The sequence below is a fragment of the Microcaecilia unicolor genome, chromosome 1 (genome assembly GCF_901765095.1).
Source record: "Microcaecilia unicolor chromosome 1, aMicUni1.1, whole genome shotgun sequence".
Classification (NCBI taxonomy): Eukaryota; Metazoa; Chordata; class Amphibia; order Gymnophiona; family Siphonopidae; genus Microcaecilia; species Microcaecilia unicolor.
Genome location: NC_044031.1, coordinates 130,487,081 through 130,512,678, shown reverse-complemented (window position 1 = coordinate 130,512,678; position 25,598 = coordinate 130,487,081). Strand labels below are relative to the sequence as shown.

The 25,598-nt window shown below is 43.4% G+C and overlaps 1 protein-coding gene across 1 annotated transcript in view; it reads left to right on the top strand.

Moving 5' to 3' along the window:
* The window catches only part of KRIT1 (KRIT1 ankyrin repeat containing), a 196,413-nt gene that overhangs the window by 32,246 nt on the left and 138,569 nt on the right, over positions 1-25,598 (top strand). Inside the window, 2 exon segments of the mRNA XM_030200232.1 lie at positions 4,043-4,202; positions 15,577-15,669. Of these exon segments, the coding sequence (XP_030056092.1) occupies positions 4,043-4,202; positions 15,577-15,669 (253 nt within the window).

The following is a 25,598-nucleotide window of genomic DNA, read 5'->3' as shown; positions in this document are numbered from 1 at the left end:
CAATTGGAGGAACTAGATAAAGATCTGATCGCGGATATTCAAAAGTTGGGAAAGAAGAGAGAGTTGCTGTTGCTGGGAGATTTCAATCTGCCGGATGTAGATTGGAAGGTTCCATCTGCGGAATCGGAAAGAAGTAGAGAGATCGTGGATGCTTTTCAAAGTGCTCTGCTCAGACAAATGGTGACGAAACCCACGAGGGAGGGAGCGACGCTGGATCTGGTGCTAACAAATGGGGATAGTGTGTCAAATGTCCGAGTGGGTGCCCACCTGGGCAGCAGTGGCCCATCAAACAGTTTGGTTTGATATGACAGCTGAAGTGGAGGGCGGTCACTCAAAAGTGGAGGAGTGGCCTAGTGGTTAGGGTGGTGGACTTTGGTCCTGGGGAACTGAGGAACTGAGTTCGATTCCCACACAGGCAGCTCCTTGTGACTCTGGGCAAGTCACTTAACCCTCCATTGCCTGCTGCATTGAGCCTGCCATGAGTGGGAAAGCACGGGGTACAAATGTAACAAAAAAAAACCTCAAAGTCCTGGATTTCAAGCATGCTGACTTCAGTAAAATGGGGGAATACCTGAGGAAGGAGCTGATGGGCTGGGAGGGCAAACGGGAAGTGGAAGGACAATGGGCCAGGCTGAAAGAAGCTATAAATATGGCCACAAACCTTTATGTAAGGAGAGTAAATAAAAGCAAGAGAAAAAGGAAACCAATATGGTTCTCCAAGCAAGTGGCCAAGAAAATAAAGGCTAAAGAGTTGGCGTTCCTGAAATACAGAAAAACTCAAGAAGAGGAACAAGGAGAGGAATACTGGATGAAACTGAAAGAAGCCAAGAGAGAGATATGTCTGGCGAAAGCGGAAGAACAAACGGTTAGAAATGTAAGGAGGGGTGCTAAAAATTTCTTCAGGTATATTAGTGAAAGGAGGAAGACTAAAAAGGGAATTGTGAGACTGAAAGATGCTGCGAACCACTACGTAGATAATGATGAAGAAAAAGCAAATTTGCTAAACAGATACTTTTGTTCTGTTTTCACAGAAGAAAATCCTGGAGAAGGACCGCGATTGACTGGCAAAAGCACTAATGAGAATGTAGTGGATAGAGCACCATCCACGGAAGAGAGTGTGTATGAACAACTTAAATCTAAAGGTGGACAAAGCCGTGGGACCGGACGGGATCCACCCCAGGATATTGAGGGAGCTCAGAGAGGTTCTGGCCGGTCCTCTTAAAGGTTTGTTTAATAAATCCTTGGAGACGGGAGAAGTTCTGTGGGATTGGAGACCGACGGATGTGGTCCCTCTTCACAAAAGTGGTGATAGGGAAGAAGCTGGAAACTATAGGCCGGTAAGCCTCACTTTGGTTATTGGAAAAGTAATGGAAGCGATGCTGAAGGAAAGGATAGTGAATTTCCTGGAAGCCAATAAGTTACAAGGTCAGAGACAACATGGTTTTTCCAAAGGTAAATCGTGTCAAACGAATCTCATTGAATTCTTTGACTGGGTGACTGGAGAATTGAATCATGGATGTCCTATAGGCATAATCTACTTAGATTTCAGCAAAGCTTTTAACATGGTTCCCCACAGGAGGCTCTTGAATAAACTTGACAGGCTGAAAATAGGATTGGCGTGGTGAACTGGATTAGGAACTGCTTGACGGGCAGAAGCCAGAGGGTGGTAGTTAATGGAATTCGCTCGGATGAGGGAAAGGTGAGTGGTGGTTAATAGAATTCACTCGGATGAGGGAAAGATGAGTAGTGGAGTTCCTCAGGGATCGGTGCTGGGCCCAATTCTGTTCAATATATTTGTGAGTGACATTGCCGAAGAGTTAGAAGGTAAAGTTTGCCTTTTTGCGGATGATACTAAGATTTGTAACAGAGTGGACACCCAGAAGGGAGTGGAAAACATGAAAAAGGATCTGCAGAAGCTAGAAGAATGGTCTAAGGTTTAGCAATTAAAATTCAATGCGAAGAAATGCAAAGTGATGCACTTAGGGTGTAGAAATCCACGGGAGACGTATGTGTTAGGCGGTGAGAGTCTGATATGTACGGACGGGGAGAGGGCTCTTGGGGTGATAGAATCTGAGAATCTGAAGGTGACGAAAAAGTGTGACAAGGCGGTGGTCGTAGCTAGAAGGTTGCTAGGCTGTATAGAGAAAGGTATGACCAGTAGAAGAAAAGAGGTTTTAATGCCCCTGTATAAGTCGTCGATGAGGCCCCACCTGGAGTATTGTGTTCAGTTTTGGAGGCCGTATCTTGCTAAGGATGTAAAAAGAATTGAAGCGGTGCAAAGAACAGCTACAAGAATGGTATGGGATTTGCATTACAAGACGTATGAGGAGAGACTTGCTGACCTGAACATGTATACCCTGGAGGAAAGGAGAAACAGGGGTGATATGATACAGACATTCAAATATTTGAAAGGTATTAATCTGCAAACGAACCTTTTCCGTAGATGGGAAGGCGGTAGAACTAGGGGACATGAAATGAGATTGAAGGGGGGCAGACTCAAGAAAAATGTCAGGAAGTATTTTTTCACGGAGAGAGTGGTGGATACTTGGAATGCCCTCCCGCGGGAGGTGGTGGAGATAAAAATGGTAACGGAATTCAAAAATGCGTGGGATAAACATAAAGGAATCCTGTTCAGAAGGAATGGATCCTCAGAAACTTAGCCGAGATTGGGTGGCAGAGCCGGTGGTGGGAGGCGGGACTAGTGGTTGGGAGGCAGGGCTAGTGCTGGGCAGACTTCTGTGGTTTGTGCCCTGAAAATGGCAGAAACAAATCAAGGTCAGAAAAAGTAGCACATATGAGTTTATCTTGTTGAGCAGACTGGATGGACTGTGCAGGTTTTTTTTCTGCCGTCATCTACTATGTTACTATATTTGTGTGCGCATTTCGAGAGTACACAAAAATCTGGATGCCATATATAGAATCTGGGGGTATAGGCTTGCACAAACAAATGTGTTTTTAAACAACTCTTAAACTCAGTAACAGAAGACACAAGCTGCTAGGCAGTTTATTCCAGAATAGAGACCCAATAATGGACAAAAAAACACAGCTCTGGTTGTCAGAATAATGAATTTTTGCAATTGAAGGCATCACTAATTGCCATGAACCCGTAGATTCAAGAGAGTGGATTGGGTCGTAGATCTGCAACATTTGCTTAAAATATATGAGTGCAGTGTCAGAGTTTGAAGATAAGCATAAACTCTAAATTGCAGTGGAAGCCAATATGACGCTTTCATCAATACAGTAGCATGATCAAATTGATTTAATCCAACTAGCAAATGCACTGCAGCATATTGTATTACTTGTAAAGCCTTACAACATGATTGTGTAAGACCCAAATGTAAATTATTTTAATAGTCTAATTTAGACAAAACCAAACTTTGCACAACAGTTTGAAAGTCCGACCTGGCTTAATTTTACTCAAAACTTAGAACTGGTAAAAAAAAATTAAAGTTTGAACAACAGCTACATGAACCTTCGGATTCAAGTGCGAATCCAATAACACTCCAAGACTCATTATCTGATCTTTAATTTGAACATTACAATCTTGAAATCTCACAAGAGCAAAAATTTTATGATCGCACCCTTGCCTTACTATCATGATTTAAATTTTAGATAAATGCGAGGGAAGTTTATTTTTACTCATCCAGTATTGGATCTTTTCCAGACAATACTGCAACTTAACACGTCCTGTCAAAAAAACTTTTTATCAACTGGAAAAAATAATTGCACATCATCTGCATATATCCTTTAATCTACTTGCAAATCATTCAGCACTCTACATAAGGGTTGTAAATAAAGATTAAATAGCATGGCTGATAAATATGATGCTTTAGAGAGGTACAGAGCTGCTTAGCCTAAGCATGCATAGTGATATGAAAAAGCATTTCCCCTATTATTGCATATATGGATCTCCCATGTAGAATAATCTATTTAGCTTTTTAATTTGGTCAAGAAGAAAGGTATAATCTATTTAAAATGTATGACATTTTTCTGCATCGCCTTGCCTTGTTTTTATTTTAAATATTATGTCATTTCCTTCCAGATTTTGTTACTCGAGGTTCCTGTTGAAGGACAAAAGAAAAAGAAGAAGAAGGTTTTGTTAGAAACCAAACTGCATAGAGATAGTGATGTAACGCAGGAAATCTTAGACTTCGTAGCAGAAACCACTAAGCCTCTTTCACCAACAAACATAGGCATAAAAGGTGGGATACCTACTCAGTTTATATATGACTTTGTAGATGACCTTCACTCCTGTTTAATCAAAACATCAGATTTATGTCGGTAGTTCCATTTTTTTAAATAATTTGCTGAACTATTCAAAACATTTGCAGAGCTATATTAAATACTAGCTCTCTGCCCCTCTGTGTCCGACTCCAGTACTCTCCTATTTCCTTCTTCCTACTGCTGCTGTTGGGTCCCTCATACTGCCAGTTGTTGGATGTGTTGGCCCATGCTGGCTGTACCCATAGGAGCCAACTTTTCAAAATTATTGGGGATGCTAAGCTCAATGGAAATAACCCCTCCCTGGACACATACAAGAAATTTTCTCAATACTGAGGGTGCTCAAGCACCCACAGAGCCGGCTCCTATGGCTGTACCAACTTATCACTGATTCCATAATGTTTCCTTCCATCTATGCTAAGACCAATATCTGAGCTTCCTTGCAGCCTTTATGCTGCTGGTTGTGTTCAGGCATGTTTGCTAGCATGAAACACACATCACAGGCCCTAACAAACACTTCTTTCAGGGTCCAAAGGGGGGGGGGGGTGTACAGATATATATATATATATATATATATACAGTATTAATTAGGGTTGTACAGAATATTTACATTCGATTTGGTTTGGCCCCGAATACATTATTCGTATTCGACCAAATAATGATTTAAATTTGAATACAAATAATCCAGGGCTTTACTGTGCTAAATCATACCGAAATAACACTTGATCTCTGATTTCATGCTGCTTCTTTTATTATTTGTTCTGTTAAAGCTCAATGCCCATTATTCGTGTTCGATCTAATAATATTCTTCATTATTTGTATTTGGCCGAATAATAAAATATGCTATTTGGTACAGCTCTAGTATGAATAAACTTGAAAACACTTGTTCAATTAAACTAATTTAACATTCTTGAAATGCTGCTTCCAGATGAAACTTGATTTTTTTTTTTTTAGACATACCTCATATTCCACCTTAGTTTGTGCAACTTTTGTGCGTGTAAAATATTAAATTGATAAGATACTGGTCCTTTCTTATACTGTTAAGGAAACAAAATTGGGGCTGACTCTTATCATAGGAAGGTATTAAAGTGAATTGGGTAAACCAAGAGAACAATGTGAAAAGCTGAGAAATCGACCCTGGAGAAAGAGAATTTTGAAAAGTGTGTGACTGGCCAAATGAGAGGAAATATTTTGTTATAAGTGAAGTGCAATGTAAAAGAATAGCAGGACACCAAAAACAGGAAATAAAGTACTAGGTGCTAAGGGTAAAGCAGTAAGATATATGCTTTACCCTTAGTACACAAGTTGGTCTGTTGAAGATTCTGGAGATCTGGAGTGTACTGCGGTTTTATGTGTAGTTATTTTTATTAAATAGATTCAAAATAATTACAATATATATCATTATATAATGTGCTGCAATGACATACCAAACAGGCCATCTACAAGAAATGAGTCTAAACAGAATGTACAACCCTCAAGTATAGCATCCCTCCAAAATTCCCTCCCACTCTCCACTCCCCCCCCTTTCTATGTACGTCCCAGCCACCAAACTCCAGACGCCATCCTACTCGAGCTGATCAGAGTCAACCCAGCTGCACTCTAGAAAAAGTCAGGTGATGGTCATACAGATTAACAATGGAGTGGACTAATATTTAGATTTCCAGGTCATTAGGCAAGGCTGAACATACATGGTGAAAGTGCTCAAAAAGGGGTCCCAAAGTTTAAGAAATCTCTTTTATTCCTGCTGTCCCTAGTGTCAACAGAAAGTCTCTCCATTCTTAAAAGTTCATGCATCTGATTACACCACTGGGTAAGGGTTGTAGAGGAGGTATGAATCCATTAATGCAAAAACTGTGGTTTTAATATAGAAGGATTGGACTACCTCCTTTAGATAGACTTGGTGTAACTATAGTTCTTTGAACAGGAGTTAGAAAGTGTTTGATTCTTATGTCCCTTCCCTCAGTTTGTAATCATGCTGTACTGTAAAGTCTATAGAGCTATTCACAAGCAAAAGACAGGTTGTCTACATATTGATCTCTTTCCTGACTAATGTTTTGACAGTGCATTTTTACTCAGTTTTTTTAAGCTCGTCCATTTTCTGTCTTGTTTTATTTATAACCCTTCTAGTCAATTGTCTAAAAACAAGGTATGATGACACAGATGCATAGTATGTTTTAAACCTTCCATTCTATTATCTCTCTCCATTTAATTTGCTAGGTTTATGTGTTGTATATATTGTCCATCATTCTCTAAATAAAAGAAAAAGTGCTATCTTCAGTTCATATAATGATTTATTTTGTTTCCTTAAGGTAGGAGACTCAACCTAGTCTTCAGGACACACACCTAGCCAGTCAGGGTTTTAGAATATCCACAATGAATATGCGAAGCACAAGGACCATTGAGCTGGGCTGAATGCTTGAAAGAAGGAGCTGTCAAAGGAAGCATAGACTTCTGTGTTGCAGTCAGGGCCAGTTCAAGGGATTATGACACCCTTATCCAATGTCTTTGGAGCAGTCTTGTGGTATAGGCTTCAGAGATGGTATACATTCTCAGCCAATGTGGTCACCATATATTCAGTGACACTATCTATATGGCTAGAGCTCCAAATATATGCATTGTGCTGTGATTGTGCCAGTACAGTCTGTTTAGGTTTGGTTATTCAGCAGGCCTAGACTTAAACATATAACTTATCTAGGTCATTTTTTGGCCTCCCTCTCTAACCTGGTGCACAAATGTATGGATATCTGCATTTTAGCAGTTGAAATGGTGTGATGATTCCCTATATATATATATTTTTTTTTTTAAAGACATGGATAGGTTAATTATGCATTTGCTAGTGAATGCATAATTACCTTTATATGTTGATTCAATAGTGCTTTCAAGATGAAATTAAATAAAGAGAAAACACAGTGTCTAGTCCTTTCATCTCAATACTCTTCATTCCTCCTGACTACCCTCAGCACCCCAGACGTTAAACTCTCCATATCTGACAACCTAAAAATCCTTGGAGTAACGATTGACAACCATTTAGCATTTGAAAACCATGCTAAATTCATCACAAAAAAAATGTTTAATATGATGTGGATTTTAAAACACGTGAAATCATATCTTCCCTTGGACACCTTCCGGAACCTAGTATAATCTACAGTACTTACACATGCAGATTACTGCAACAGTGTTTTCCTAGGATGTAAGACCCTAATCCTGAAGAAACTTCAGACTGAAGTATTTTTTCACGGAGAGGGTGGTGGATGCTTGGAATGCCCTCCCGCGGGAGGTGGTGGAGATGAAAACGGTAACGGAATTCAAACATGCGTGGGATAAACATAAAGGAATCCTGTGCAGAAGGAAGGGATCCTCAGGAGCTTAGCCTAGAATGGGTGGCAGAGCTGGTGGTTGGGAGGCGGGGCTAGTGCTGGGCAGACATATACGGTCTGTGCTGGGGCTGGTGGTTGGGAGGCGGGGCTAGTGCTGGGCAGACATATACGGTCTGTGCTGGGGCTGGTGGTTGGGAGGCGGGACTAGTGCTGGGCAGACTTATACGGTCTGTGCTAGGGCCGGTGGTGGGAGGCAGGGATAGTGCTGGGCAGACATATACGGTCTGTGCCAGAGCTGGTGGTTGGGAGGCGGGGTTGGTGGTTGGGAGGCGGGGATAGTGCTGGCCAGACTTATACGGTCTGTGCACTGAAGAGGACAGTACAAATAAAAAAAGTAGCACATATGAATTTATCTTCTTGGGCAGACTGGATGGACCGTGCAGGTCTTTTTCGGCCGTCATCTACTATGTTACTATGAGAGATGTGCATGCAATGGAGGTAGTGCATGCAGATCTATCTTATATATATTCATTGTGGATACCCTAAAAATATGACTGGCTAGGTGTGTCCTGAGGACTGGATTGAGAACCACAAGATTAGGGATACTTACCTTTTTTCATGCCGAACTATTTATTAGGAATGATAATTAAAGAATAAATACAATAAAAATGCTTTTCACTTTTTATGTGTTTCCGGGTGATCTGCTGTGTGTATACGCATAAATCATGCTTCTGAACAGTGTCTGGCATCCCAACAGGCGAACATATGTAGATGTTCCCTGCGACAAGTACACATCGTTTCCAGAAGTGGAGCCACGATGAGGCAAGTTGATGGCACGGGGGGAGCGAGAGCGGACTTCCGCCGGCGCACATTTTCACTGCAACAGGACGAAAAAAATAGGCGCCAGCAGAACTCCATTTGGGGGAGCGGCTGCTCCCCTGGCGCCCCACCTAACTACACCACTGATCGTTTCTATTCACGGCGGAGGACTATTTCTTGGGAATGATAGAGATGGAGTGAATGTTTGCACATATGCCAAACTGTCTCCAGTCTTTTTTGATGAACCATTACACTAACATAATATATTGGATTTTTAGTACAAAATTCAAAAAGTATGAGTTCTTGTCCAATGTGAAAAAAAATATATTGCATTCAATTACATAGCTTCCCACTATTCCAGAACCTGTGGGATAACTGTGTCCTTCAATCAGCAGGTGAAGGTAGAGAACTGAAAACTGAGCTGAGACATATATCTCTTTGCATCCAGTCCGGCTCCTCAGTATTTTCTTTCTCCAGCAGGTAGATGGGCAAACTTTTCATCCTCTGGTTCTGAGTGATTTGCTCCTGTTACAGCTGGTCATCTGGTCCCCAGTTGAGCTTTGCGGGTGGCTGAAGTCTGCAGAGTCATATCTGGAGATCTTCAGATCCCTGCCTCTGGTGCCCCATGAATTTACTTCAAGAACAGTAGAAAAGAGGTTTACTGGAGAGCGTGAGACAGTCCTGATTCTGTCTCATCTGGGGTAAGACTTGTGGAGACTGTGAGCTTGTTGGGGGGGGGGGGGGGGCAGTCAGCAGTAGTAAGTCTGACTAAAGTTTGACTCAGAACCACTTGGAGGGCTGCCAGTTCTGCTTGATACAGGGGAGAGATCCTGACTTACTACTTGGGACCGCGTGGTACACAGTCGGGATAAATGGCGACTCCCACGGAGGCAGTAAAGCAGTGTTCCTACTGTGGGACTTGCCAGTTAACATTGGGGCATTGTAGTGCATGCAAGCTGGAAATTCTGAGGGACATGGAGGAAACCATTTGGGCAGTACGTCTTCAGATTTGATGGAGCATCCAAATATGCTGGGGACTTTGAGCTGTCTGGCAGGGCCGGCAGTGAGGAACAGCCTCTGTCTGATCACTTGTGGAGCACAGCCACCATTTTACAACCTCAGGCCCCGACAGAGCATTCAGCTGCATTGAGATCTTTGTTTTTTCTAGAGTCTGTATTACTCTTACACCAGGCCTGTTGAGTAAAGCCGGGACAGTAGGAGTTGCTGCAAGGTGCTTCAGTTTCCCACCCCGTTGCCTCTCCGGGCCCTAAGAGACCTCATTTAGACCTCCAGTAGTGGGCAGATGAGGCTCTCTGCTTCTCCATCTTTATGTGAAGTTCAGAGGAGCAATTGTTCAAGGAGCCGTTAGAGGAGGGAGAGCCCCCTCCTGAGGAGGAGGAGGAGGATCCGAAAATACTGAGGTTGTTTCTTAAAGAGGAGCTCAGTATGACGGCAGTGACGTCACGAGACTAAATGGATGCTTGAGTCCCTAGCTCCGCGCTTCCCTGCTTTAAAATTGCTCCATTTGCGGACACCCGATCCCATATTTGTATCGGGGTAGCTTCTTGGGACTTGTGCTGAGTCTGGGTACATTATGAGCAAAACTCCGGCGTCCCAGTCACGAGACGGTGACAGCTGGCGAAGGGCCGCTTGAGACACGTGTCACCGGCTCCGGGGTGTTCATCGGGGTCCGATTCTGCCTCTTCAAATGTGGCGTTGCAGCGTTCCCCCCAAAAAACTGGCTTTTCTAAAGAGCTGGCCAAATGCTTGGAGAAGATCCGTGCGGAGATTAAGGCGTCGAAATTAGAAATCCTTGAACATATGAACGCCATTAGCCTTGATCTCTGCGAGCTTGGGGGCAGGGTCGAGGCACTGGAGGAGCATGCAGACGAGCAGGCAGAGAGAGCTGAGGCGGTGGATGCTCGTTTTCTGCAGTTAACTGAACAGACTGAGGAATTACAATATAAAATTGACGACCTGGAGAACCGAGGTAGGAGACAAAACCTCAGGTTCCGTGGGGTCCCTGAAAATGCTAATATGGAGGATGTGCCTACAATTGTGAGATCATTATGTGAGAAGATTCTGGGAGAACAACTGGAGCCAGAGGCAATTCTGTTGGATCGAGCACACAGATCACTTGGGAAATCTAAAGATAACAGACCCAGAGACATAATTGTGAGATTTTCTTCATATGTGTTCAAGGGGAAAGTGTGGCTTAAAGCGCGGCAAAATCCGCCATTGGAATATAATGAGGCGAGGGTGTCTTTGTTCCAGGATCTGTCTGTTTACCTTAACACAGAGGCGTGTGATGAGACCTGTGTTGGAAATCCTGCAAAAAGAGAAGATCTCCTATAGGTGGACTTTCCCTTTTGCTTTGTGCTTCGTGTATAGTGGTAAGCAGCTCAGGTTTCGCAGGCTTGCTGAAGCGTGGAGCTTTTTGCATGAAGTAGGTTTGACTTCAGCGATGGCACCTCCGGGAGATTTGGCTCCTTAGACAAGAGCGCAGTTGCAGAAGTGGAAGAGAGTTTTTCAGAAGTCCAAGAAACAGGGAACCAAGTCATGACTGATTGCCCTGTTTCTCAGATGCAGGTGTCAGCTAAAGTGGTGACAAGTTTGACTTGGTTTACTAGTTCTTTCATTTGTCCTTAAGAGCTACTTGATGTTGTGGCAGTATGAGTGTGGTACGGGTTCTGAAGGGTGGGTGGATGACATGAGATAGGGTGAATAAAGTTTGAGTGGGGGGATGTTATTGTGGTGTGTGAGATAGGCTTGGGGCCCGTTTGATCTAAGTGGGGTACTTCTGGGTTTTCCCATTCAGGGCTTTATGGTTCTGTCTGGTGGGGGTATGACTTTGTAGGGGTTTAGGATGGGGGGAGAGGTAGGTTGGGTGGTAGGGGAAGGCATTGGTTTGGGTATCTTTGGGGAAATTTGAACTGTTCCTTTGATGGAATTGGGGGGCTCCCTTGGCTAACTGTGTATATTTTGTGCCTGCCTGGTAGAGGTTTGAAATGACTGGAGGCTTAAAATTTTTGTCTTATAATGTGAAAGGCCTGAATTCTCCACAAAAGCGCCAGAAATTGTTTAAAGAACTAATTCACTTTCAGCCACTGGTGGTGTTTCTTCAGGAGACACATCTGCGCAGGGACCACGAAAAGTTTTTATCCCATCCTCAATACCCCTGTGTTTTCTGTTTATCAGCAATAGATGGATCCAAGAAACGGGGGGTGGCCATACTGCTTCACTCCTCAGTACAGCATCAGGTGGTGAAAACGAAGCGAGACAGGGAGAGGCATTTTTTTATTTTGAGCGTATTGTTGGGTGAAATGGCAGTAACTTTAGCTTCAATATATGCTCCTAATGAGGCGCAGAGCGGGTTCCTGACCCAATTGGTGGGACATTTTACATCCTGTCCTTCGAGGAAAGTTTTTGTTGGGGGGGACTTTAATGCCACGCAACATCCGGCATTGGATAGGTCAGGGGTACCCTCAGGAGTTGATGTCATGATTTCTCAGGCCTTGAACAAGTTTGCTAGAGACTTGGTTGTTTCTGGTGGCGTGTTTCTCATACGGGGGTTAGGGATTACTCGTTCTATTCCCACTCACATGATACTTACTCCCGAATTGACTATATTTTTGTCGACGTCTCATTGACTCACGCTGGATGGACTTCAGATATTGGGACAGCTACCTTGTCAGATCATGCACCAGTTTGGGTCTATCTTCCTTCGCTTTGTGGGGAGGAGAGGGAGAGGAGATGGTCGCTGAATACTACTTTGTTAAAAGAGGAGGACATTTTAGCAGGTTACCGAAAGATCTTAAAAGATTATTTAGAGCTTAATATGGATTCGGGTCCATCTTTGGGGGTTGTCTGGGATGTGTTGAAGGAGGTTTCTAGGGGTTATTTCCTTCAAAAAGCCAACTTTAGGGCCAGACAACAAAGGGCTAAGGTTGCCAGCTGTTTAACGCAATTGAATCTTCTTACTGAGAGGCATAAATCTTCTCACTCTGTAAATATTTTGAGGGAAATTCAAGCGTTACGTCTGAAATTGGACCAAATACATTCAGACCAGCTACAATTTCTCAATGATCAGCAGAAGCACACGAATTATGTCTTTAGTAATACACCGAGTAGGGCCTTGGCGGTTAAATTAAGACAATCTAGGGTTGATAGGACTATTCTTAAAGTGCGAGATGAGGCGGGCAAGACGTTGACCAAGTCAAAGCAGATCAGAGATAAGATTCAGGCCTTTTATCAAATGCTTTACACATCTGATCTAGCGCCAAATCCCGAAGCAACAAATAAATTCTTGGGGGCATGCTTGTTTCCTAAGCTATCAGTAGCACAGAGGGAGGCACTAGATAGGCGGGTTACAGTCGAGAAGGTCTCTAAGATGATAAAAGCTCTTCCTACAGGTAAATCACTGGGGCTTGACGGGCTACCCAATGATTTTTATAAGGTATTTCGAGGGGAACTGGCTCCAATTTTGACAGAGATTGTTAATGAGATTTTAATAGACAATGAATTCCCTCTTTCCATGATGGAAGCTTGGATAGCGATTATTCCTAAGCCTGGTAAGGATATGATGGAATGCGCATCATACCGCCCTATTTCTATATTAAATTCGGATATAAAAATTTTGGCTAAGGTTCTTGCTAACCGCCTTGCAAATGTATTGCCTTGCTTAATCCATCCTGATCAAATAGGATTTATCCTAAACAGGCAATGGATAATATTTGTCAAATGGTCAATTTGATTCATGTTTCTAAAAAATTGAACCTGCCTGTTTGCTTATTGGGCTTAGATGCTGAAAAGGCCTTTGACAGAGTTCATTAGCCTTTTATGTTCCAAGTGCTGGATCGTTTTGCAGTAGGTGGGGGGTTTTGTAGGTGGATGCAGGCTTTATATAATTCACCTAGGGCGTATTTTCGCGTTAATGGTGGTAATTCTCAGATGTTTTCTTTGTCTTGGGGGACTCGACAGGGGTGCCCCCCTTTCGCCATTGTTATTTGCACTGGTCATGGAACCCCTTGCTATGTACATTAGGGCAGACCCTAACATCTCTGGTATCCAGGTGGATAAGCGGGGACTACAAATTGGCGTTGTTTGCGGTCGACGTGCTTCTCTGCTTGACAGAACCATTAATCTCCTTACCAAATCTGCTGAAAGCATTGTCATTATATTCTGCAATTTCCGGTTTCAGATTAAATGTGAGTAAATCAGAGGCCCTTGCGATTGGTATACCTCACCAGGTCTTGGAATCACTTCAGCAATCCTTTTCTTTTAAATGGGTAAAGGATGGTATAGTTTATCTGGGGGTCACTATTACTTCTAACTTCTCCAATCTCTTCCTAGCTAATTATCCGCCTCTTTTGAAGGTTATCTACAGAGATCTAGAGAGATGGGACACAACGGGTCTGTCTTGGTTGGGTAGAATAGCGGCTGAAGGAGACTATCGCTTCAGCTTATTTGCTTGTGGAGAAGCAGGCTGCTCAGGCCTTGTGGGCTTATTCTACAAGGCGTACAGCAACATCTTGGGTGGAGACTTCCTTACTGTCTCTGGCAAATATTTGGAAGGCGAAGATATGGTTGATGCTGTATACTTTTGCCAAACGTGAGTCTTACCAATAAACGGAAAATCTATAACAAGCAGAATACAATACAACTAAAAATACCAACAATCTGGTTGTCTAATTAAGTATTTATATGTATGGACCTCAGCCTGGGTGCTGGTGCGTGCAGTTATATGCAAATGCCGCTACAGCTTCCCCAATATCGTTACCGGTCCTAGAAAAGTTTTGCTTCTTTATATTTTTTTTTTCCTTTTTTGCTTTTATCAATCACCCCGTGATCTATATTCATTCACCTTGCTTTACTAAAGTCTACAATAGCTTTAATATGTTAAAGTTTAGTAACTTAGCTCATATTTAGTAGGGTCGGCTGCAGAGGGTTCTTTCATCCGACATGTTTCGCCAACAAGTGGCTTTATCAAGGACAGCCCTCCTACACAGAGAAATCAGTATTATACTTCAAATCATGAGTACTTATGTCTAAACAAATTGGTATAAACAAGATAAATATCGTTACTCACTGCTACTTAATCTCTGCCATACATGCTGACAGGTATAATTCTAAACGTCATCAAGATGGTGTCTAGGCGTTTAAAGGATTTTTAGAACCAATGAATATAATCAAATAAGAGTAGACTATTCTAATTCCATGTTTAGGCCTTTCGGAGTCACTGTTCGCAATGTAAATATCCAAAATTGCTCACGATAATTTAATAGTTTATCTTTTTGACCGCCGGTTGTAAAAATCCTTCATGCAAGGTTCTGATTGGTTGACGTCAATATTAGCAGCCCTTTAACATATTAACACTAAACTTTAACATATTAAAGCTCTTGTAGACTTTACTAAAGCAAGGTGAATGAATATAGGTCACCAGGTAATTGATAAAAGCAAAAAAGGAAAAAAAAGAAATTTAAAGAAACAAAACTTTTCTAGGACCGCTGTAGTAGCATTTGAAAATAACTGCACACACCAGCACCCAGGCGGAGGTCCATACATATAAGTACTTAATTAGACAACCAGATTGTTGGTATTTTGAGTATACTTTTGCCAAGCACTACAAGGTGGGCGTTACGGTATGCTCAGAATCCATTTTGGGGGCTTCGGTCCTCAGGGTGGCAGTGCCAGGGTCCCACCCACACTTGGGATTACTATTACACATCCCACAGGTTCTGAAATAGTGGGAAGCTATGTAATGGAAGGAGAAAAAAAATCTTTCTTTCCATTAATCCTTCCCACTATTCCAGAAGCCCTCCCAAGATGTTTAGTTGGTGCGAAGTAATGGGCCAGATAACAACTGTCACCTTGCATGGTGCTTCCTGTGTATGTTTTGTTCTCTACAAGTTGTCCAGAGATGAGAGAGGTGCATACATGCTTGCTTATTTGGTTAGTGTTAGGTTAGCGAGTGTCTTAAGGTTGTTGTGTTTATTCTGAGTATTATCCTTACTGCTTTTCTATGTAAATACTGAGGAACTGGACTGGATGTCAAGAGAGAGATACATGTCTAAGCTCAGTTTTCAGTTCTTTTTCTCCACCTGCTGGTTGATGGACACAACTATCCCACAAGTTCTGGAATAGTGGGAAGGACTAATGAAGAGAAAATTATCAGGTAAGTCCTAATTTCTCCTTACTTCTTTGTTTTTGGATTATTTAGGAAAACGAGTGGTGTTAATGAAGAAGTTTCCTCTTACTGGAGAGCAGGCTGGTAGAGAGGCTTCACTATTTCTAGTGCCAGCAGCAGTCAGAGGTAAAGTACAATCATGTTTTCATATGTTTATGTAAATGTACGCCTTTTGGTTTGCAGTATGTGGGGAGAGGGATCATATTTTGTTTCTATCAGTCTGGTATTTTGCTTTCCATAGCCTCAGAATGATTATTGAGACCAACCAGCATGGTATAATAAATTTGGTTGTTCTTTTAGTTTTAACAGAGAACAGGAAATTAAGTCTTTAACAATATGTTATTCATTCAAGAGGAAAAATTGTCCCAGTCAATCATATAAGCATACAGCTTGCATAAATAGAAGAATTGTCCAATTTCTCCTTCTCTACCTTCCCTGCCTCTCTGAAGTTATGGTCAGTCAATGGCCTAGACTTTAAAACCTGGCCTGGGGGACCAGTTCCTTGACTCTGTGATTGCCAGTAAAATATGCAGCAATGTGAAAGTAGAGAATCGTGGTAAAAATTGCCAACATTGATGCTGCTGTCTACTGACATGTAGGAGGATGCTAAAAATCATATGTTTGCCTTTCCACTTTAAATAAACGTGGCTATGAGTTAAATTTAGCTTAAGTATTCATAGTAGCTGGAGATAAGCATTCACAGTTAATTTCATGGACGATAATTTGAGGGCATTAATAAAGAGATGATGAGTGACCAGTGAATCATTTATTCTTTACAAGCCTAAGGAATTTGTATAAGTTGTGACACTTTTTATCAGACCAACATAAGAATTTTCCAAGTCAACTGTTTTATGAGCTTTAAAGACCCAAAGGATCCAAGAAAAGGGACCAATATAGTCTAACAAACATGTTCATCCTGCTAGACTAGTCTAGACCAATGGGTTATGTTGTCCTACCAGTATATGATGCTGAAGAAACTGAACTCTTCCAATGATCTTACAGGTGTAAGGTCATGTCAATATTTCTGTGCCTTCATCAGATGGTGTAGGTTAGACTGGTGCAGCAGGATTCTTCATTGCAGGCCCGAATCCCTAGAGTGCAATCCATGTACTCCAACACTAAAGGTAGAGTCCTTTGGCCAGTGTTGGCTCTCAGGGATCAGTCCACGAACCTTTGCCCTAGTTGAGCCCAGAGAGGTCTGATCCTCCTTGGCTCTAAACTCTTATCCCATAGGCTCTTTCTAAGTGAGGCTGGCTGGAGGAGGTGATTTCTTTTTTCTTATTTCTCTCCCTCTCTCTCTTACTCCTCCCCTCCAAACCTCTGAGTTGGGACCCCATTGCCTTTCAGCACAGATCCCTGCCTGGTGGTTTGTGACAGTGCATTTCTTAAAAAAAAAAAAAAGCAAAGAGGCTGTGGAGTTGAAGTTTCGGAGGATTGTCTGGTCCACTGAATGGACAGGTGATATTGGGAGCAAGGAGTGTGCTGGGTGTGCACTTTGCAGCAGCCGAAGAGGGAGGAGGTGCTGGGTGATAGCCACTGTAATGCATGTGGAAACCAGCAAATGAGTAGTGCTGCTTGCTCCTACCATCCTTTGCGTGACAGGGCAACTGCAGCATCTGGTTTGTTTTGTTGAAGGAGTACCCTGGAGCTGACATCACAAAGTGCAGCAGGTTTGGACGGGCCCTCCATTTTGTCAACGCTAGCCACTGCTGAGCCAATTTTGGCAAAAAAACAGCAGCCATTTTTCATTGGACCACAAAATCCTGTATAGCCTGAGGAGGCACAATGCCAGTTGAATTGGTAACTGGAGAGCCTCTCCCCCTCTTCCTGAAAGGGGAGCCCCTGGAAAAGTTGTAGAAGAACCCCAGAGTTAGCAGGCCCTGGCAAATAGCATGAGGAGGGCCCTTTCAGGGTACCAGGGTCTGGCTCCATGAGAGCCTGTGTCAGATGGTGAGTTACAAGTGGTTGGAGCCAGTGCTTCCCTTCAAGTCCTGCACTTTAGCATGGAGATGTTGCAGTCAGTAATTTTGTTGTTGATGCCAGGGGAGTTTTAGACTTCATTGGACCTTGCAGAAGCATACTTCAACATTACGATCAGGGATGGACACAAGTTCTTACTACTACTACTTATAATTTCTAAAGCGCTACTAGACGTGTGCAGCGCTGTACACTTGAACATGAACAGACAGTCCCTGCTCGACAGAGCTTACAATCTAATTAGGACAGACAAACAGGACAAACAAGAGATAAGGGAATATTAAAGTGAGGATGATAAAATAAGGGTTCTGAACAAATGAATAAGGGTTAGGGTGGTGGACTTTGGTCCTGAGGAACTGAGTTCGATTCCCAGCTCCTTGTGACTCTGGGCAAGTCACTTATCTCTCCATTGCCCCATGTAAGCCGCATTGAGCCTGCCATGATTGGGAAAGCGCGGGGTACAAATGTAACAAAAATAAATAGGAGTTAATAGCAGCAACAAAAAGGTGGGCTTTTAGCTTAGATTTGAAGACAGCCAGAGATGGAGCTTGACGTACCAGCTCAGGAAGTCTATTCCAGGCATATAGTGCAGCAAGATAAAAGGAACAGAGTCTGGAGTTAGTGGAGGAGAAGGGTGCAGATAAGAGAGATTTACCCAGTGAATGGTGTTCCCGGGGAGGAATGTAGGGAGAGGTGAGAGTGGAGGAGTTCTTCCTACATTTCTGTGTGTTGGAGAAACATTTTCAATTCAGGGCTCTGCTCTTGAGTCTAGCAACAGTGCCCCATGACCTTCTCTAGAGAGATTGTGGTAGTGGCCACATACCTTCACAAGGAGAGGATTTGAGTTCACCTGTACTTGGATGATTGGTTGGTTCATGCTGAAATGGATACAGATCGATGGATGACAGTGGCCACAGTGATCCGCCTTTCAGAACGCCTAGGATGGGCGATAAACTATGCAAAGAGCAGCTTATCACCTTACAAGAGCTAGAGTACCTTAGGGTTTACTTCAACTCCAGAAGGGGAGTTATTTTCCTTACTTGGAAAAGGATAGATAGGGGGGGGAGCGGCAAGATGGCAGCATGAATCTGCCGGTGTGAAGCAGCTTTCTGGCTGAGCTGAGAATTAGCGCTGGAACAGTGCAGGGGATTAAAACCCTCATGATCAAAATTAATAATATGCAAATTTATGCGCGCAATTAGTTTTGATCATACCAAGAGGAAGGGAATAATCAGAGCTGTACCCTTGCCGGCTCGGACTTTCTCTGTGGCTCAGCAGAAGCTGGACCAATACACCATTGGAACCCCCATAAGTAAAGCCAGAGTTGGCTCTGCTATGGCAGTTGACGAAGGAGTGTCCTCCGCTTTGGAGCTGGGTGTCTTATTATCCCCTCTGAACTCCAACCCTCCTCCATTTCTGGTGCCATCACTGGCACTACCAGCGGATCCCCAGGAAGTGGAAGGCACGATCTTGGGCCCTGTGTGTGAAGGAGCAGTGCTGGAGAGAATGGCTGCTGATGTAATCAGCAAAGAAGCCGAAGGAATATCAGCGTCCTCTACAGTGGTGACTCTGAACCACATCTGGAGGGGACTTCAGCATTTGTCTTCTACAGTTGTTGAGTCCACAATTGGCATAAAAACTTTATCTACCAAAGTCCAAGAATTAGAAACAACTGTGGACACTGTGAAAGTGGAATGTACTAATCAGTTTCACCAAGTAAAGAGGTGTGGTAGCCGTGTTAGTCCACTTTTAAAGGTAATCAATAGAAATAAAACAAAATAAAGCATGGAAAAGAAAATAAGATGATACCTTTTTTATTGGACATAATACATTTGTTGATTAGCTTTCAAAGGTTGCCCTTCTTCATCAGATCGGAAATAAGCAAATGTTGATAGATGACATTATATATAAGTGAAACATCAAAGCATTTCAGTGACAGTCTAACAGGATGGAGGTGGATGGGTGAGAGACAGGTAGATATGCATGGAGACAAACAGAGCATTACAACTTTATGGTTTACTAGTAAAAAAGGCCCGTTTCTGACACATATGAAACGGGTGCTAGCAAGGTTTTCCTCGGAGTGTGTATGTTTGAGAGAGTGTATGTGAGACTGACTGTGTGTGAGAGAGAGAGTGAATGTGCGAGTGTGTGTGTGTGTGAGAGAGTGAGTCTGGGTGCGAGTGTCTGTGAGAGAGAGAGAGAGAGTGTGTGTGAGAATGAGAGTGTGTGCAAGTGCATATGTGAGACAGTGTGTGAGAGAGAGAGTGTGTTTCACACAGATACAGTGTGTGCGAGAGAGACAGTGTGTGTGAGACACAGACTCTCTGTGAGACTGAGTGTATGAGACCAAGAAAGTGTGTGAGGGACTGTGTTACACATAGAGAGTGAATGTGATACAGTGTGAGACATAGAGTGTGTGAGAGACAGTGTGTGAGAGTGAGAGAGAGAAAGACATTGTGAAAGAGAGACAGTGTGTGAGAGAGAGAGTGTGTGTGTCTGTGACAGAGATACCTGCCCCCCTCTCTGGTGTCAGGCCCCCCCTCTCTCTCTGGTGTCTGAGCGTTACTGTGCAGGACGCTGAGCTCTGGCTGTGCTTCAAGGAACTGACCAATCCTATTTAATAGAATGCACCTCCAACATTCTGAAGCCGAGAAACCTCGTGTGGTTGGTCACTTCTGCTTGTGACGAACCCGGAAGTACGTGATGTCAATTCAGGAGATGGATACAGAGAGCAGGAATGCCTCAGCCATGCAGTCAGCTTCAGAATGTTGGAGGTGCGTTTTATTATATAGGATATTGGGCTAGATTTGATTATTTGATTATTCTGACTTCAAAGGTCTTACGTTCCTGTATTGTTTTAAAGTTATCTTTCAGGTAAAGACAAAACGTAACAACAGTTAAAGACATAAAAATACAGCAGCTTGAAAATTATAATAGGAGATTAAATCTCATCCTTCTTAATTTTCCTAAACTCCCTGGTATTTCTCCTGGAGACTTATTTAAGAAGTATTTGATTGAAGCTTTAAAATATTATTCTGATGCTGTACCTCCATGGAATAGATACTTTGTGCCAAGCGCTACAAATACTTTAGAAAATAATAATCCAGAGAGACAATGTCACGGCTGTTGCTGTACCCCTGTGTGCAGACTCATCTTTTTCCAGTGATCTGGCTCTGTGGCGTCTCTGGTCTTCTTTTTCCCTGCATTGATGCATCTGCTGTCTAGTGTTCCTGCTATCCAAGCTTCATTCCAAGTTGTGACATCATCAGCAAAGTCCTTTATAAAGCACCTTGGAACTCTCATACCTTTGCAAGAGGTCTTTTAACCTTGTCTTTGTGTTCCCTGTTTAGATCCAGTTCCTGCTTGGCTTTGTTCTTGCATGCCTTGATTCCTGCTTAGCTCTGTTCCTGTGAGGCTTGTCCCTGAATGTGAACCATGTTCCTGAAAGCCTTGCTTTGGTAAACCTTGTTCTTGAAGCTTTACTCCTTTGTAGTCTTGTTCCTGCTTACTGTGTTTCTATGAGCCTTGTTCCTGAAAGCCTTGTTTCTGTGTGTCTTGTTTCTGAACCTTGTTCCTGAAATCCTGGCTTTATAGCCAAACCCTGTTCTTGGTATCTGTTACAGTTTGATTCTACCTCTGGCTCCTGCTTTTAGTCTAGCCCTGCTCTTGAGTTACTACAGTTAAACCCAGTTCCTGCTTTCTGCTATTGCCAAAGCTTTGTTCCTGCTTTCTGCTAAAGCCAAAACCATGTTTCTGTTTTGCTTTTAAAACCAAGCTCTGTTCTTGTCCCTGCCAAGTCAAGTCTGCCCCTGTCAAGTCAAGTCTGTCCCTGAATCCTGTTCCTGGTTCCCGATCCTGCCAAGTCTGTTCCTGGTTCCTGATCCTGCCAAGCCAAAGCTCTGTTCCTGGTTCCTGATCCTGCCAAGCCAAGTCTGATCCTGGTATCTGTTCCTGGTTCCTGTGCCTGCCAAGCCAAGTCTGGCTACTGCCTTGTCTATAGTATTGCTTCTGTTTGTTCCTGTTGCCTAGCTTCTGTCTTGCCTGTCTGTCTTGTCCAGTTGTGCCTAGCCTTGCCTCATCTCGTCTTGTCCTGTCCGGATCCAGTCCTTGCCTTGTCTTTGTCTTGCCCTTTTCTGGATCCAGTTTTAATCTAGTTCCATATCTTGCCTTGTTCTGCCTTGCCTTGTATTGCCTGGGTCTAAGTCCCAGTTTTAATCAAGTCCAAGCCTTGCCTTGTCCTGCCTGGGTTCCAGTTCTAGCCCTTTGCCTTGCTTTTCTTGCCTCGTTTGGATCCAGTCCTTATCTTGTCTGTTGTACTTTGTTACCTCTTCCTTGCTTTGTTTAATCTCCTGGCTTATTCTTGTCTTGTCTAGTTCAGTATTTCCTTGCCTAGTCCTGTCTTGTTCTGACTTCTGCCTTGTGCCTGCCCAGGTGACTTGTCTGTCTCAGCTCCAGCTGCAGTCCAAGGGCTCACTATCCTTGAATCTGTGACAGACAATTAAAGGAAGGTGGTTTGGATTTAAATAATTTCTCAGCACTATTAGAAGAATCAATTTCAGAAGTTACTGAGGGACCGATGATCAGAAGCAAACGTGGACACTAGAGGCTGTTAGCCATACTAGCACCCACGTTTGCTTCCGCCTCATGATCAGAGCTGGCAAGTTCATGAAACAATGCGCTCGCCGGCTCTGACCACAAGTAGCATGCAAATGCACGCTAAACAGGACATTAACTATTCCTTCACAAAGCTTAGCAGGCAGCATACCAAAAAAGGGTGCTGCTACCGCGGCAAACTCTCCACCCACCCTGGTGGCTAGTGGTAAGAAAGCCCCGCCCAGTGCACCCTAGGATGCACAGGGCAGGGCGTGGCCATCTTGGAGGTGGCACTGGCCATCAGGGCGTGTGGGAGTGGGAGGGCAGTTGGAGGTAGGGTTGCCCACTGGGCCACCAGGGACATTTTTTTGGAGTTGGGAGGGTTAGGGGGCTAGAGGTCCACCAGACCTCCAACCTCCAGTGCCCTTTTGGAGAGGGGGTCAGGGGAATGGGGAGAGAGAAGGCCACTGGGCCCCCAGGAAAACTTGTTAGGGGGTGGTTAATGGGGCTGGAGGTCCCCCTGCGGGGCGGGGGTGGGGGATGGACCTCCTGTTTGACATGTCTGGGGTTTTTTTGTTGTTTTATTTTTCACAGCCTGGACCTGTCAAACAACTCCTGCGGGAGGATTGTGCTTTGGGCGCTTGCCCAGGCACAATCCTTCCACAGGATGATGAAAACTAATTTTACGCATAAATTTGCTTGCTATTAATTTTGATCATGAGGGCTTTAATCCCCTGCACTGTTTCGGCGCTAATTTTCCAGCGCTGCGGATTAATCATCGGAGCCTGAAAGAGCCACCTTTAGTAATATCTTTTGTTTTTGAATAGGATTTGAATCATGTGGTGAAACTATATTTTCATAATGCACAGACTTTGTTTCATGGCCAGAAAATTTGTATTTATCCAGATGTTACTAAGTCAACTCAGGCGAGAAGAAAAGCTTTTCTGGTCATGAAACAATAGACTAAAAATATTGGAGCAGAAATAAAGACTTATAGAATTTGTTAGTATGAGGTGAAACATGTAGGCCTTTACCTTAAAGTTTGATTATGTCTATGTATTCTTTATTTTCTTCCATCTCCCTTCACCTGTTGCGGTCTAAGAAGGATTATTTTGTTGCTTAGTGTTTTTTCCTATTTTTCCTTAATTGCTTAATCTGTTTAGAATTCTAGATATTACTTTATATTATTACTTTCCGGATTACTTGGATACTTGTATATTGTGCTTATTTTGAAGAAAAAAAAAAGAGAAGGACAGACAGACTGCACCCAGAAGATAGAATGTGCTCTAAGGGCTCCCCAGACCTGGGATTATATAATGCTGCTCTAGTTGATGGCAGTGATGCTGGAGGTGGTCCTGTTAGTGAGGGTTCAAATGAAACTGCTTCAGTGGACCTTTCTGTGTCATTTGTCTCCCAGATTCTACTAGGTGGGCTGGGAGGTCCCACCAGCTGAGATGCCTCCTGAGAACATGAGCTACAAAGTCTAGCTCTTGTTCTCGGGAGGTATGTCAGCTGGTGAGACCTCCCAGCCCACCTCGTTAAGGGAGTCCCTCTAGACCCTCTGGTTTGGGTGATCATCACTACTGATGCAAGTCTGGGGGACTGAGGACCCATTGCCTTGGATGGCTTGTGTAGGGGTGATAGTCAAATCAAGATATGTCATGGACTATCAACTACTTGGAAGCAAGGACCATTGTCTTAGCTCTGAAGCAGTTCCTCTCCCTGTTACAAGGAAATGGGTTTTGGGTGATGTCCTACAATGTGACTGCAATGGTGTATTTCAATAATCAAGGTGGGGCCAGGTCACAGTGTTACAGGTGGTCAGCTGGATTTGCAGCTAGGTGGAGCTCAATCTGGTTGGAATTTCAGCCACTCAGATTGCAGGAATAGATAATGTTCAGGCAAAATTACTTAGCAAGAATTCTTTGGACCTTGTGGAGTGGGAGTTGTCTCGGCCTTTCAGCTCTTGTTTGAGCATTGGAGTCCCCAAAACTCTTGGATTTGGTTGCGAGACAGTAGAATTCAAAGTGCCTCCTCTTTAGCCACAGGAAGAATTTAGGATCAGCAAGGATCGATGCACTGGTGCAACTCTGGTCAGAGTGAGAACTCCTGTATGTGTTTGTGTAGTGGCCTCTAATCAGCTGAGTTCTTTGGCAGGTGGCAAAACATCCTTTTCTAGTAATCTTAGTGGTTCTGGAATGGCTTTGCTCGCCCTGCTACATGAACCTGATTTGCTTGTTGGAACATTCTCCATTTCCTTTGTCAAGGGGCCAGGGACTTCTTAGTCAAGTCCTGGTTATAATGGAAAAACCATGTCCCTTGTAGCTTTTGACCTGGCTGTTTAGAGGTGGCACTTGAGGCACAAGGGTTACTTGGCATTGATTATAGCTAACTTGCTCAAGGTCCGCAGAAGGTCTACATCCTTGGCATACGTCCGGTTTGAGTGCTGGTGTTCAGAGCACGGCTTGTCTCCGTGGAGTTTTCCTCTATTATTGCATTTCTGCAAGGGAATCGTGATCAAGGTTTGGCTCTTAACTCCTTTAAGTTTTAGGTGGCTCAGTCAAATATTGTTTTCTTCTTGAGAGGAGTAGAGCAGATTCAATCACTGTTACAAATTGTTTTGCTTCAATGGGATCTTACCTTGGTGCTTAACGTCCTGATTAATCCTTCTTTTCAGACCTTGTGGCAAACCTCTCTGAAAGATGTCTTTTTGAAAGCAGTGTTTCTTGTGGCTTTCTGCTCAGCCAGGTGAGTCTCAGAGTTGCAGGCCCTCTCATTCAGGGATCACTCTTTATCCTTCTTGACCAATTCACTTTCCATTTGAAGGGTACCTTCTTTTTTTCCACAAGATGGTCTTCTTTCATGTGTATCAGATGGTTTCGTTTCCAGTGTTCTCTGAGAAGTAAAAATTGGGGACAGTATGGGTGCTTCTTAAGCTGGATGTTCAAAGAGTGCTCTTGTGCTTTTTGGTAGTGACAGACTCCTTCTGGAAGTCTGATCAGCTCTTTGCCATATTTCATGGGCCACACAAGGGTGGAGGTGGCCTCCAAGTCTTCTCTGGTGCGCTAGTCCTGGTAGTGCTTTGGGCTCATTCAACAAGATTTCAAGTGACTTGGGCAGAAGTGCAGACAGTGACACCAGAAGATATTTGCAGGACAGCAACTTGGCATCATTGCATTCCTTTATGAAGCACTCAAGATTGATGTTGAGGCTGGAGGTGATACTGCTCTACCAAAGGCACTGTTGAAAGGAGCCTTGTCTTCTCCCTGCCCTGAGGGATATCATTGGAACAGCTTAGCTTCTCTGTCTCCATCTGCTGATAGGGCGACACAGCCCATTGGTCTGCACTGATTTAGCAGGAATCGAGGAAAAGAAATTATCAGGTAAAATCAAATTTCAGCATACTTTTGGAAAATTGGTGTGTTAGTCCAATAAAAAAGTTCCATTTTCCCAAGATCAGTACATCTACCATTACTCTCTACCAT